Source organism: Rana temporaria, chromosome 3 (assembly GCF_905171775.1).
Source record: "Rana temporaria chromosome 3, aRanTem1.1, whole genome shotgun sequence".
Classification (NCBI taxonomy): domain Eukaryota; kingdom Metazoa; phylum Chordata; class Amphibia; order Anura; family Ranidae; genus Rana; species Rana temporaria.
In genome coordinates, this window is record NC_053491.1 from 148,683,477 (window position 1) to 148,699,553 (window position 16,077).

Here is a 16,077-nt window from a genome sequence, read left to right on the forward strand (position 1 = left end):
AGCAGGGAGGAGTTGGGTAGCATATCTTTTGTATACCTCAGATGGTAACCCGTCCGCCCCTGGGGCTCGGCCGTTTTTCGAGTGTGCCAGTGCTTCTAGTAATTCCTCCTCAGTCAGAGGGGCATTAAGTAGAGCAACATCTGAGGCAGACAAAGACGGAATGGGGTATTTGTCTAGGAACGAGTGGATTTCGTCCTGAGTGGGATTAACTTTGGAGGAATAGACATCCTGAAAAAAAAGTTTAAAGGCCTCTATAACTTCTTTAGTTGAGTGGCAAGGGGACCCCGCGTGATTCGTAATCGACGCAATGTAAGATGATGACTGTTGTGATCTAGCAAGTAATGCTAACATATGGCCTGTGTTTTCACCTTCTTCAAAGTGACTCTGTTGTAGGAAAAAGCGTTTATTTTCAGCTAACTGCATGGACAGGTCTTTAAGTAAGGTTTGAGTCGCTAACCACGATCTTCTATTATCGTCTGTGGGGTCTGCAATATACTTGGCTTCAGAGGATCGCACCTCCTCTAACACTGACATTTCCCATTGCTTTGTAGACGTTTTAACCTTGGAGATTTCCCTAATAAATTGGCCTCTTAAGAAGGCTTTGGTCGTATCCCATACCACGTCTAATGCTGCAGTGTTCAAGTTTCGTTCAAGAAAATTTGTGAGGAGTTCCGGGATAGGGTCAGGATCTGGGATAAGTGATAGCCAAAAGGGGTTGAGCTTCCAGAGGGTATTACCCCTGCGGGCCCCACACCTGATGTCTATTGAAAGTGGGGAGTGGTCCGATACCTGTCTGGGGTGATATTGGGAGGACTCCAACATTGGTAAAAGCAGATCATTCCCCAAACCTAGGTCAATTCTGGATAGACATCCAATAGAGGCAGACTGGCAGGAGTAAACTTTGGCCTCTGGATTATAGACCCTCCAAACATCTGTGAGACCCATTTCCGCCAGTAAACGGGCAAACGGAGTAGGCCCACTCCCTCCCTGCCCCCCCACCCCTCCCTGCGCAGACATCCTATCCCTAGCAGTATCTAGACAATTATTAAAATCCCCGATCACTAATACAGGTATACCCGTAAAGCGGGCCATGAAGTCAGTCAATATCTTCAATATGCTAGATGAAAAAGGAGGGGGAATATAAATTCCAGCCAAAATGCATTTGGTACCGTGTATACAACATAAGATAAAAATATACCTTCCATCCGGATCAATTTGCGTTTTCAGGGCAGTGAACTGTGTGCCCTGCTTGACCAGGATACTCACCCCCCTCGAGTACACTGAAAAAGTGGAATGAAATTGGTGGCTAAATTGCCTTACCGCAAATTGGGGCGTGGAGGTCGGGGGGAGGTGAGTCTCCTGCAGACAAATAATATCAGCAGCTATCCGCCTGATCGTGCGAAGCACGGCCAGGCGTTTAACCGGGTTGTTTAATCCCCTTACATTCCAGGACATAAATCTAGTCAGTGCAGCCATTGTAGTATAGGAACAGGTAAAACATGTATGGGAATGATAGTACTACAGTGCTGAGTAGCAGGACAGTAGTGCAGACCGGCCAGGAGAACATGGACCCGGACAGTGCATGCGATACATGCGACATTGGTAGCAGGAATAAGGCAGAGGACATCATATAATAGGTACTTGAGGTAGTCACAAGAGAGAGGACAAATTCAGGGTGTGATCGGAACATGACGGGTAGAGATGGTCCCACAGCAAGGGTGTCCAGTAGGTGGAAAGATAGTAACAGGGAGAACAAGGTCATATAACCATAGGCCAACATGGCCAAACTTATGTGCCCGTAGGCGAGGTGGGGCCTAAGCCAGATCCACATGGGGGCAACAGTGGAAGTGCACCAAAGCGTTCAAACTTCTCAACAGCTAAAACGAATAGCCCAATTAGTGGAGTGTGGATTAAGCATCAGCAGCTTCTCCGCCTTGGAACAAGAACAAACAGGTATTTATCAGTGGCAATTGAATCGGTGTATCACCCATCCTGTTGAGCGCGGCGTTGGATACGACCATCCCGGAGTGAGCGTTCCTCTCTGTCTAGCCATTGTGCGGCTGAAGACGGAAGGTCAAAGAAGTGAACGGAGCCCAGCGCTTCTACCCTTAGTTTGGAGGGATATAGCATAGCATACTTTATGTCCAGAGCCCTGAGACGGCGTTTAATGTCTATAAACTTAGCACGTTGCTTTTGTAGCTCAGCAGAGAAGTCAGGGAAACAGGAGATTTTTGCATTATCTATCTTCATGGCTTCAGGTTTGAGCCTGGCATTGCGTAGTATAGCATCTCTATCTTTATAATGGAGCAGTTTGAACAGAAAGGGTCTTGGAGGGGCCCCCGGTGGCAGAGGCCGGGAAGGCACTCTATGTGCTCTCTCAACTGAGAATAATGGAGTGAAAGCCTCTTTGCCAAAAGCAGTCACCAGCCAATTTTCAATAAACTCGACAGGGTTCTTTCCTTCAGCTCTTTCAGGCAAACCCACCAGCCTCACGTTATTCCTTCTCATTCTGTTCTCTAATTCCTCTAAACGGGATGAATGCTGAGTAAGGAGATGGTTGTTGTATGAGAGATCCCTTTGCATGGGGGCCATGTCATCCTCTATGGAGCTTATCCTGCCTTCTACAGCAGAGGTTCTTTCCCTCAATTTTTGTGCATCTTGCCTCAGAAATGTTATTTCAGCCTTAACCCCTTTGATGTCAGCAGTCAGGGCAGTTAGGGATGTATTGCATGTGTTAATAGCTGCAAAAATGTCTCTGAGTGAGGGCTCACTATCAGAAGCAGGACTGGGGAGAGACTGCGGCCTAGTGGGGTTGCCATTAGGTGTACTCACGTCACTCCATGTGAATTCCGGGCCTCCGCCATCCTCCAGGGGGACAGTATCGTCCGCATCGGATGAACCCCCGGATCTCTCGTTCTGCCTCTCTGGGTAAGTGCCGGGATCTGTAGCCAGTACTCTGGAAAAGAGCCTCTCCGCTCCATCCCTGTGCTTTTCTTTGGCTGTGCGGGAGGCCTGCGCGCCATCTTGGATCGCCATGCTGTCTGCGGTCCGGGACGTAGTTTGCTTCCTATTCGCCGACATCCTCCTCGGATCTAGGAGCGGAGGGCACCGGGGTGATCAGGGCTCTGTTCTGAAGCGATCGGGCTTCAAAACCAGGCAAGACGGGTGTTGGTAAGGATGGATGTCAGGAGATTCGGCGGAGCGAGCTGAAAGTGCGTCCGGTTACATCAGCTGCCTGGCCACGCCCCCCGGGTGCACACAATTCTGAGATGATGTCGTAGTCCGCTCCCAAGAGTTATCGAGCCGTGCTATAGCTGTCATTTGGCTATGGCACAGTTTTTAACTGGTTAAGGTCAGTGTTCATGACTCAACAAAAAGAAAGAGACTGGGTAAAAATGGCTTCCATGGGAGCATTCCAAGGCTAACACAGCTGCTGTTTAAAAAGAACACAAAGGCTTGTCTCTTGAGTATCTCCAGCACTTTTGGGCAAATATTCTGTGGACAAATTAGACAAAAGTTTAACTTTTTGGAAGGTTTGAATCCTGTTACATCTGGTGTAAAACTATCATAGCATTTCATAAAAAGAACATCATACCAACAGTCAGACATGGTGGTGGTAGTGTGATGGTCTGGGGCTGCTTTGCATCTTCAGGACCTGGACGACTTGCCATAATTGATGGAACCGTGAATTCTGTGCTCTACCAAAAAATTCTGAAGGAGACCATATAAACAAATCGCAAAACCCAATTCAACATTTAGAATTAACTTTAACATAATCAGAATTCATCAGCCACACTGCTGTCCAGTCATGTTTCATACTGGCATAAGCCCCAATTTGTTGTTGGCCCAAGACCGCAATTATATATTAATGAGTACAAATTTCACAGTTAATCTAAAAAATGAAATGGAAGATCTAAATATTAAAACAATAACCATCTCCATCCTACTTATATAGTAACAATCATTTCAAAATCAAATACTGATCATAATACTGTGTTAGGACCCTGAGGTTACAGTGTTCCTAGTCTATTAATATACCAGGCCTTTTTTTCTTTTTACCTTATTCTGTGAAATGTCTTGGCACTTGAAGTTCAGGCTGTCTGTTCAAAACACAATCTGCTACTGGAAAAGTCCCTCACCCTTTCCGAAAAAATGCATAGATGTGAATGTGTACCATAGGAAACCATGTTAAATGGACTGTAGTACGTTTCTGCACACCGCACAACACACTAGAAACACATTGGTTTGAAAAAAAACAAAATTGTATACAGCAACATCATTATAATGATCCCCCTGACTTTTTTTTTTTTTTTTAATTGTACCTCAATCTTTATGACTGTATTTAATTTGTAATGATATAATGCACTAGTCTGCTTTGTGATAAAGGAAGCCTGGTTCTTGTGTTCTGTTGGTGGTTTCACGGTGTTTATAATTATTAGAGTTTAACATTGATCTGTTTTAGTTCTCTGCCTAAGGCATCTAAAGCACCTCTGAAAGGCTTGTAACTGTTCAATACTATCTGTTCATTTGTGTGATTGCTTTTATTTGTTGCAAAAAGCTGAAATATTGAATGTTCTTGAAACATAATAAAATTAAGATGGGATCAGATGTTAGAGCATGCAGTTGGGAGTATTATTTTACAAGTCTATTATCTAATGTGCAAAACCTAACAAAATTATGCTTTTATGAATCTAGAATTGATTTAAGCAAGCTAACCCTTTCATTATTTTTTTTTTTTCTTTCTTTCTTTTAAAAAGGCATAGAGTAAACGTGTAAACTTGGTTACATAAGTACTATTACTGTGCCATATACAAAAGGAATTGTGCCTAAAGGTCTTCACAATATATGAAAGATTTGCAATGTGCTTGTTGTTAATGAAGATTTCCAATCTAGCAGATTTATAATAATATTTTAATAAGGTTAAACAACTGCAAGTGGTCCCAAGTTTTAGCCCCCTGCTTCAAAAAATTAAAAGTGAGCAGCTATTACTGTAGCTGCTGACTTTTAATATTAGGACACTTACCTGTCCAGGGATCCCGCAATTTCAGCACCCCAGCCAATTTTCTGATCGGCTCTCGGGTTCTGGTGCCGCCATTTGTGTTGAGGGAAACCTTCACAGACGTTTCCCTACTGCGCATGCATGAAGCACACTGCACTTTCTAACTGGCCTGACGGTGGAGGAAGGAGGAGGGGGGCAGACTTATGTGGGACTTTGCCGCATCTTGCCGTAGCCAGGTCTCCCGAAAGTGGGGACATGCACCTGTCAAAAACGGGTTCCCGCTCCCCCTCACCCCAAACGGTTCTAAATGTGGCACCGGAGGGGGGGGGAAGCAAACAAGTGGAGCTGTCACTTCTGAGTGGAACACTACTTTAATAAGAATATATATACATTTTTTTTTTTTGAGGTATGGAAATTCTTAAGCCTCTGTCAGCCTTTTGCAGTTGTCTATTTCTCTGTTACAGATTTCCCCTACTATCTTGTATGATAATAGGTTGTCCTCTGAACAGAAAGTGAGGGAAAATCTCTTTAACAGAGCCCCAGATAGCAGTAAAACCTGACAGGGTGTCTAACCTTTTCCCATTTCCTTAAAAAAAAAAATGTATTCATAGGTATGTTTTTAAATAGATGTTTTCCAATATATTAAAAATAAAATATGTTTCCAGTGCTATAAGATACAATAATTGGCAGGTAACATATTCAAAGGAGCATTGATGACCACACTCTCTATCCATCCCCTTTAAATTGCTCATATGAGTCACACTTTACAGTAGATTACCTATCCACACAGCAGACTCAAAAATATTGAGCAGGTCTTTGCTGGATTACAACTGTCCTGTTTTGGAAATACAGTAGGGGGAAGTATTGTTTGTATTGGCTGGTCACAATGGTAGCATGACCGCTTACTGTGGTAAGGGTGAGCCAGGATTTTCAGTAAATGCAGCTGTCTGTAGAGGGCAAATACTTTGCCAATCATGTCAAAATGTCACACCACTTTGAAACTGCATGCTTATTAAGTCTGTTGTTTTGGGCGATAATGCCTAGCAGTCTGTCTGACCTTAGAAGTTGTGTTTCGGTCCACAGCTGCAGCCAGTAAGCAAAGATAAAGTGCATAGGCTCTAAAACACAAACAATGGTAGATCCAAAGGAACTTGGTGCCTTTAGCATGTTGTAGAAGTCTAGTGGGAGAAAGTTGTTCTGTCAAAAGACCTGGTTAACATTTGTATTACCTTGCTCTGGGGGGCCTGTGTGTGGCTGCATTTTGTAGACATTGGGCCAGATACGCCGTCATAAGTCTGAATCCCCGCCGTTGTATATTTAAGCGTATTCTCAAGCTGAGATACGCTTAAATATTGCTAAGATACGACCGGCGTAAGTCTCCTACGCCGTCGTATCTTAACTGCATATTTACGCTGGCCGCTAGGGGCGTGTACGCTGATTTACGCCTAGAATATGTAAATCAGCTTGATACGCCTATTCACGAACGTACACCCGGCCGTCGCAGTACAGATACGCCGTTTACGTAAGGCTTTTTCCGGCATAAAGTTACCCCTGCTATATGAGGCGCAGCCAATGTTAAGTATGGACGTCGGGCCAGCGTCAAATTTTCCGTCGATTACGTCGCTTGCGTAAGTCGTTCGCGAATAGGGCTGGACGTAATTTACGTTCACGTCTAAAGCATCGACTATTTGCGGGTTAATTTGGAGCATGCGCACTGGGATACGTTCACGGACGTCGCATGCGCCGTTCGTAAAAAGCGTCATTTACGTGGGGTCACAATGATTTTACATAAAACATGTCCACATCTTACACATTTGATTTAGGCGGGCTTACGCCGGCCAATTTACGCTACGCTGCAGCAACTTAAGGAGCAAGTGGTTTGTGAATAATGCACTTGCCTGTCAAAGTTGCGGAGACGTAGCGTAAATAGGATACGCTACACCCGCACAGAGTTACGCGATCCCTACCTGAATCTGCCCCATCGAGTTAAAAGTTTTTATGACACTGAAACTTGAGCCCTGGTGCCTAATCTGCTATTCACCACTGCGTTACTTTAACTGGCAATTGTGTGGTCATGCAACAGTATACCCAAATACATTTTTTTCCACACAAATAGAGCTTTCTTTTGGTGGCATTTTTTAATGTGTGTGTGTGTGTGTGTATATATATATATATATATATATATATATATATATATATATATATATATATATAATATATATATACCGACTATTTTGAAAAAATAAATAAAAAAAATACTTTCTGCCATAAAACATATCCAATTAAAAAAAAAATGTCTTAAAACATTTAGGCCAAAATGTGTTCTGCTACATGTCCTTGGTAAAAAAAAAAAAAAAATCCAATAAGTGTATATTGATTGTATTTCATGAGAGTTATAGTGTCTACATTTTGTTATTGTTTATACTATTAATGGCGGTGATCAGCAACTTATATTGGGACTCTGATAGTGCAGCAGGAACTCTGACACTGGGTGGGAACTAACATCACCAGCAACACTAATCCAGTGATCAGCGCTAATACTATACACTTTGACTGTACTAATGACACTGGCTGGAAAGGGGTTAACATCTATGGGTGATGAAAGGGTTAACTGTGTGCCTAACAATGTGTGCTTCATTTACTAATAGATGTGGCTACATCACTGCTCTGTGTACAGAACCTTGTGTTGTTATTAAACACATGACTCTGTAGTGTGATTCGCTAAGCCGATAAGCAGGTCCAAGCCATATATTATTGTCTTGGTAAAGCTGACCGACTTGTGCTGTAGGGAAAAACAGCACAGACTGGACCGTGGGTGCACACCCCCTACCTGGAAATACTGTCTCATGTACATGCACGTGATTCAGGGCGACAGGGCCACCCTGCCACAGTAAAAAAGGTGGTGGATGGTCTGCTAGTGGTTAATAAGCGTTGCTTCATTTTTCAAAATCAACACATGTTTGGGACAATATTTTTTACTGCAAATGCCATGCCCTTCTATTCACACAACACTGTGCATTTTAGTTTCATAAAAGTTTTATAAACTTCACATAAAAGTGAAGTGTTTTAGAAACATACAATATACATAAAAAGCAAGGAAAAAAGGCAAGAATGCTTTATTTCCAAAGTTTCGATAATGCACTGTAGAAAAGCTGCGGGTAGGCATCCAACTGTTTAGAGAGAACTACTCCAGAAAGTCTAATCTTAACATACGGTAGATTGTAGTAGTTGATAGCAAAATAACAAACCCTGACTAAAAAAGCATAGTCCTCTAGTTGGGATCGATCATCTTCCAGGGTTTCATAAGGGAGGTAGCAGTACAGGCACAGTATGTGTGTGTCAATAGACATGCTTGAACCCGCACAAGTGCTCCCATAGCATGCATGGGAGAGGATGAGCCAGAAGCACTGGCGGGGACCCAGAAGAGGAGGTTTGAGGCTACTTTCTGCAAAGCCAATGCACAAAGCAAGCAAATACCTATATTTATTTCAGAAAAAAAATATTGGATCTTTATAGCCACTGTAAGTTCCCCCACCCCCCCCCCCCCCCCCCCTGGTATCTAGGTCCTCCAGTTGTCGCTGCCCTGAAAACTGAGTTGTATGGCCTCATCATAGCAGCTAGTTTTACACTCTACTGCTACGCCTCTGTGTTCATCCTTGAAGTCAGATACAGATACCGAAAGAGCATCTTTGATGTCAGCAGCAATGGAATGCAAGTCTGAAATGCGTGGCATCTGCTGAATCAGGTTTAGGATGGCATCTGTATTTTTCCAAGCCTTGCATCTTACTGCCAAGCCCTGAAAAGTGTGGTTAGCAAGGGATGGAGACAAAGCGGGTCTCGGGGACACGGTGTCATCCATCTTTGCTGGTTATGTTCTGAATATTTTGGGAAAATTGCAGCCCAGTTGTGAACACGAGAAGTATTTAGGTCTGCCAAATTTGCTCATTCTTGTGAAACAGTGTGAGGCATAAATGTTCCTCTGGTAACTGGGGAGCTTCTTGATTAAGTGTCCATCATCATCATCACAAGCCACACTATGCGCGCGCACGCACACTCTCGCACACACAGTGCATTTTAAACTGGGGCTCCTTGTCAGCATGGACCAGTTTATATATATATAAAAAAAAAAAAGTCAAACTTAGTCTTTAACTATTTATATTCTAATATATTTGCTTGGTGTTATGTTACATTTTAAGCCCGGATTCACACTTGTGCGGTGCAAATTTCAGCTCTCTTATTTTTGCAGAGAGATAAGAGAACTGTTCAGCAGATCATCTCCATTTTAGCTGCAAATTTGGATACCTGACAGAGGGGAGGGGGGAAGTGTATTGAGGTGAATGAGAGAAATCCTGAAGAGAAATGAACACATCTGCGAATCAGAAGCATGCCCATAGAAGATAATGGGCCTGAATTCGCACCGCAATGCCAAGAAAACACACACGTTTTTTCGGTAATGCGCAGTGTGAATGCATCGCACATATGTGAACCAGCCTCATTGAAATCAATGTATTTTATAATGTTGTGCGAATTGAATGTGGTTTAAGCCGCAACCAATTCACATAGGTGTGAACCCGGCTTAAAGGTCAAGTCTTTTACTGTTCATAATTGCTGCAACAAATGTCTGATTCACTGTGTTTCCTGCTTTAACCTCTGCAGGATAACTACACCTTTGCACAGCCAGGAATTCAGAAGAAAGTGAAAATGCTGGAGGAGCTGGTTAGTCGTATTGATGGTAAGTTGCTTGGAACTGCTTCAGCTGCCACAATATAGAGTTAAAACACAGCAAAGTGATGTCCTATCAGTACAGTTATTTGCCCTGCCAGTCTACCTCAGTATGACCCATACAAGATGTCATCCTCAATCAACATGGGAAAGAATGCTGTTTGAAAGATTTCTACTGTGCTTTATTTTTCAATATACCACAACATAAACTTTTTTTTTTTTTTTGCATTAAGCCGACATAATAATAAACATTCAGTGACAATCTCCTTACAGCACAGCAGTCAGTGACCAGTCAAAAAAAAAAAAAACATCTATCTCACAGGGTGATCTGTGATTGTCCAAATGTGGAAGTACCTACTTATGTTCTTTTTTTTTTTCTCTCTTGGCTTTAATCTGATGTTAAAGAAAACTTTTGAATAGCAATGCTTGCAAAATCAATAATTATTTTTCTTGACAACTTGTCAATGCTTATATACTTTTCCCCATGAAGTATGGCTGGTGTACCCTGAGGTGTCAGACCCTCCATTCTAGTCCCAAAATTATTCCCTGGGGAGTGTCAGCTTTTTCTCTTGAAATAAGCTGACCTGCTGAGTAAGTACGCGCTGAACCCTTAAAGAGTAATGCTGCGTACACACAGTCGTTTTTCGGCATGAAAAAAAACTTTGTTTTTCCAACTTCATCATTAAAAACAATGTTGCCCACACACAATCATATAATAATAATAATAATAGTGCAGCGCACAACAAGAAATTTTAAATAAAGTGACACACACAAAAATATATAATTTAAATAAAGTCCATATAAAGTGCTCAAGTGCAAATAAGATCCAAATCGGAATAAACCGGTGCAAAATCCAAAGGGTGATATCCAGAAGAACCTCCACCAGATAGCAGGAATGGCCTCTCACCTTATTGCTTCTACCTACAATAGGTCACAAAGCATGATCAGAGAACCTCATGTTCTCAAAGGACAGCAACCAAATGCAGCAGTTGAACCACGATAATATCAGACTCAGGAACGGGCCATGGCAATCGGGGCATAAAAAACACAAAAGAGAGAAAATCTAGTGCTCTCTGAAGCCAAAACCAAGTACATTTATTAGGATAACAAGAGTACACTCACTGTAAAAGCACTCTCAGGCGAGTGCAACGAAAAGGCATAGCAAAATATCCATACCAGCATGGATTTCACTGTAGGTCGGCGATCGCGGGTGACGTCACACCAAAACTCATGGTTGTTCCTCTCCACAGAATTCTTTAATAAAAGTCAAAAGATTTATTTTTACTTGCCCACACACAATCATTTTTGAAAAATGATGAACAAAGTGCGGTGACGTACAACACAGACGACGGCACTCTGAAAGAGAAGTTCTATTCGCCTTTGGGCTGCTTTTAGCTGATTCCTTGTTAGTAAAAGACGATTTGTGCTTTTTTGTCTGTTACAGCGTGATGAATGTGCTTACTCCATTATGAATGGTAGTTTTACCTGAACGAGCGCTCCCGTCTCATAACTCGCTTCTGTGCATGCGTGGGTTTAAAACGTTGTTTTAGCCCACACACGACCATTTTTTCCAACCCGAAAAACAACATTTTAACATTTTTTTTTTGTCGTTTTTCAGAAGCCGAAAAACAATGTTAAGCCCACACACGATCATTTTAAATGAAGTTTTTAAAAACTGTTCTTTTTCATGACGAAAAACGACCGCGTGTACGTGCAAAACTGAAGTGCACTTCTTGGACTTTAGCCCCATCAGCCATTGCAGCAGTTTTGTAAACCTGAATACTAAAACTCAGTTTACATTGTTCTGCTAGCTCAGTGCTAGCCATTTTTTTTTTTAAACTATTAGAGCTCCCACTAAAATTAGGTCAGTGCATAAGGAGATGATAAGATAGTCTAGGGCAGTGATGGCGAACGTCGGCACCCCAGATGTTTTGGAACTACATTTCCCATGATGCTCAATTACAATGCAGAGTGCTTGAGCATCATGGGAAATGTAGTTCCAAAACATCTGGGGTGCCAACGTTCGCCATCACTGGTCTAGGGGGTGTCCAGAGGTTATCGATGATCGGAGGAATAGATCATATCTGTAGAATAGAGACAGACTGCAGGAACATAATGTGTACATCCTTGACAAATGAAGGGAAATTGGGATTTGATTGTAACCTTTTATTACAGTAAATTAAAGGTTTGGATAAGGTTTGGGAGGGCAGTGTTTTTAGTATGAAGCTGGAATTAGGAAAACTGGGGCATGGCCACAAACTTTCAGCAGGCAAGTTTATACCTAACCTTAAGCCTTGAATACACTAACCATTTGTTGTGTGTGCAAAAAAACAAAGACCGTTCCGGTCGGAGCCCCTGTACTAACTATCTGACATTAGTACATGGATCTTCCCTGCTTGAGCTCTTGTGTTCTGACAGGGGGGCAACCCCCCACCAGAACACTCTGATCAGCGCTCTCCGCCACTGATCTGGAGTCTGTCAGTTTCCAGTATGCTCATCCGCCAGAAGCCAGCCAAATGGCCTGGCTTTTATCGGACAGACTAACATACATACATACGGGCCGAATGGCGGTCGGCCTTTTTGAACCGGCAGATGACTTTCGGCCCATGTGTACCCGGCTTTAAGCTGGTCATACACTGATTTAAATTTGGTTCAGTAGGAACCTAACAAATTTTGATTAGTGTCTTAATGTCCCTTACTCAAAGGAAGTCGATCACTTTCTGTTGACAAGACATTTTTCTCTATCAGAATACAATGTCCTGGTAGGGTTTTTTCCTCCTTCTAAACTGTCTTTTTCTTTCAGCCCACTGGCTGAACAAAAAGGACAAACTGTGAATGGCCAGCTTTAGGAAGTGTTATTTGATGGAAAGCGTGGTAGACACTTGGAAAATCTTCAGTAAATGATTTTAACCACTTCAATACCAGGCACTTCCCCCTTTCCCGCCCATGACAATTTTCAGCTTTCAGCGCTCTCACAATTTGAATGCCAATTGTGCGGTCATGAAACACTGCACCCAAACTACATTTTTATCATTTTCTTCCCACAAATAAAGCTTTATTTTGGTGGTATTTGATCACCTCTGGGGTTTTTATTTTTTGCTAAACAAACTAAAAAATGTTTTTCTGAAAAAAAAATAAGTTTATCTTTGTTTCTGTTATACAATTTTGTTTTCTCCTTCATTGACGGGCACTGATGAGTTGGCACTGATATGTAGAATTGATGGGCACTGACAGGTGGCACTGATGGACACTAATATTTGGCACCGATGGGCAGCACTGATTGGGCAGGTACTGACAGATGTTAATGCTGGGCACTGATTGGCACTGTGATGGGCACTGATGGGAGTTAATGATGGGGCACTGACTGGCAGCTGCTGGACACTAATTGGCAGCTGATAGGTACATTTGATGGGGGCTGTGCTGATAATCAATGTGCCGCCAATCGGCTCTTTGTCAGCGCAAACCAAGGAATGTCATTTACCGGAACTTTCTGGTTTACACAATGATAAAATGTGATTGGTCACAGCTGTTCACATGGTAAGAAACCTCTGTCAGAGGTTTCTTATGATCGGAGATGCAGTGTGTCAGACTGACACACCACACTCACGATTGCCGTGTTGTGTGCCCCCGCAGGCGCGCTTCGGCATGTTATCCTTCTGGACATCATATGACACCCAGTCAGGATAACAGAACCACTTCCCAGTCGTCAGTCTGCTATATGCCAGGCGGGAAGTGGTTAAGCATGCTTGGGATAAAGATAGGTCTATACCCAGTCAAGAAAGTGGGAAAAATAAATAATTAAAGGGTGACTTGGTCTTTTTCTGCCGCCATTTGCCTCTGTAGCTAAGTGCATACGGAAGGCAAGGCCATAGGCCATAGTACTTTCTGCCATGTTTAAGTGCCTACATCAGATTTCCAAAACTGGTTAAAAGCACAGATCTCCTAAAGACTAAGTACTGTAAATTATGTTTGATGATCATTCAAGGTATGATCAAAAATGTACACATTTTCTGTGCTGGGCAGGTGTTCTTTAATGCAGAAAGTGCACTTATCCTTGAAATATAACACTTTACCAGCAAAACATGCACAATATTTGACATTTTAATTCACAAATATTAGTGACAAGATAGTTTTATTGAAATTTGCTTCCTACAAATGGGATCTACTTTAATGAGGACAAAAGGCTAATCTTAAACTGTAATATTATTTGCAGATATAACTGACTGCAGACCAGGAGCTACCGTACTGCTTTAATTCTTGGTTGCTCTCTTTTTGTCAGTTCTGCAGCGATAGATGGTACTGTTCTATACAATTACAGTAAGATATGTAGGCCAACATACTTTTTTTACTTTTGTGTAGTGTTTTTTTTTTATTTCACTAAATACAAGCAAGTAGAATATCAGAGAAATTGACATTTGCTCAAATATGATTTGTGTGTGGTTAGGCCTCCAAGCTTTTAAAATAATTCCCTTTGAGAAAGGCTAACTGTCACCGTGCCACTGCAAAATTTAATTAAAATAAATTTGACAGATAAAGCAGGCCCATTCTTTAATATTCTCTTGATAGTTTGCTAAATTAATGAACAAGGCATTAACAAAGTTATGCCAAGCAGAACTAAGCTTTTTGTGACACTAACTTGTCAATGATGGCATTGGAAAAAATATATATATATATATATATATATATATATATATATATATATATATATATATATATATATATATATATATATATATATATATATATATATATATATATATATATATATATATATATTATTTTTTATTTACAGAAATTGCTTAATAGAATGTTGTAAAAAGATTGTTTTTGTTTTATTTCAATCTACAAAATCAGATTGTGCACATTGATAGTTTTCCTATTTTCAAACATATGTGAATGTAAGTAAACATAACTAACATATGTTCTAGAAACTGAATTGAACATATAGAAAATAGACCTAGCATAAAGTATGAAGTTTTCACAGCAATTCCATGTATATTTAAAATATATGTAAATTCTATTTATTGACTTTAGTGATTTGCGGGATCCTTTGGGATCATTAAAATATACCATTATAAGTATTCTGTTTATATATGATCGATAAGTGTTAAAAAAAAAAAAAAAAAAAATACCTGTTGATTTTCTCAGAAATTCAGATGTCCTTTGTATGCTTCCTGTGTTATCCCAATGAGCCCTTCAGGTTCCCATCTTGGACCACAGAATAATTGCTTTAATGCCTAGTACACACAATGAGAAAATCAGATGAAAAATACCACTTTTGTAGCGATTACACGATAAGCTGATTATTAGTGCACAGCTTTCAAGAGCCAATCACGACAGTTCATGCAAAATTATCGGTAGGAACAAGCACAAAGATTTATTTTTTGTACGATACTAGACCACACGTGCCCCAAAACGAAAGAATACATTAAAATACAATACAAATTATTACATCACTTCCAAAGTTGTGTTTTGTGATATAATAATTTTCCTAATTTTAGTAACCTCTTCATTTCTAATGAGACTAGCATTAGAAAAAAAAAGATACATTTTAAGATATTATTATTTTGTGTACAAGGCTTTAGGGTTGTGAAGATAATGAGTGGTTGTGATGTAGTACTTTACCTAAAACAGCTGGACATGGTTCACACAATTTTTTGCTATTTCAGTCCAGAAAAAGGTGTGTTTCAGTCCACAACTTGAAATTAGGAGCTTAGTGCATTTCTGGCACATAAGCAAGTATTTTTCTATACTTGCAGAGAGTTTAAAAGCTTTTGATACTGGTTCCAAAGAAATACTTTTTTTTTTTTTTTTTATCTCTTAATTATCTCCATGCAAAAAAAATAAAACTTTTGTATGGCATTTAGCCTCCTCCCAAAGCCTTCCTTAACACCTACTTGAGCCTGATCTTGATGCAGCTCTGTGCCCGAGAGCAGTGGCTCTCCACTTAATCCCCCCTCCCCCTAATCACTGGACATGGCAGCAGCAGTGGAAGCTGTTGGAGAAATTTTGAGCGTGCTGAATTGTGTGTCAATGGAGCAGGTAAATATAACATGTTTGTTATTTTAAAAATAAATGTTTCCCTTTGCAATCACTTCAACATAAATAACAAGGGCAACAATTAGTACAGAATCCCCCATAAAATATATATATATATATATATATATATATATATATATATATATATATGTATGTATGTATGTATGTATATATATATGTATGTATATATGTATGTGTGTGTGTGTGTGTATATATATATATATATATATATATATATATATATATATATATATATATATATATATATATATATATATATATATATATATATATATATATATATATATATATATATT

General features: G+C 40.6%; 1 protein-coding gene across 1 annotated transcript in view; it reads left to right on the plus strand.

Annotated features, from left to right (window-relative positions):
• The window catches only part of TBC1D22A (TBC1 domain family member 22A), a 735,477-nt gene that overhangs the window by 363,698 nt on the left and 355,702 nt on the right, over positions 1–16,077 (plus strand). Inside the window, exon 10 of the mRNA XM_040343645.1 lies at positions 9,656–9,731. Within this exon, the coding sequence (XP_040199579.1) occupies positions 9,656–9,731 (76 nt within the window). The remainder of the gene's footprint in view (positions 1–9,655; positions 9,732–16,077) is intronic.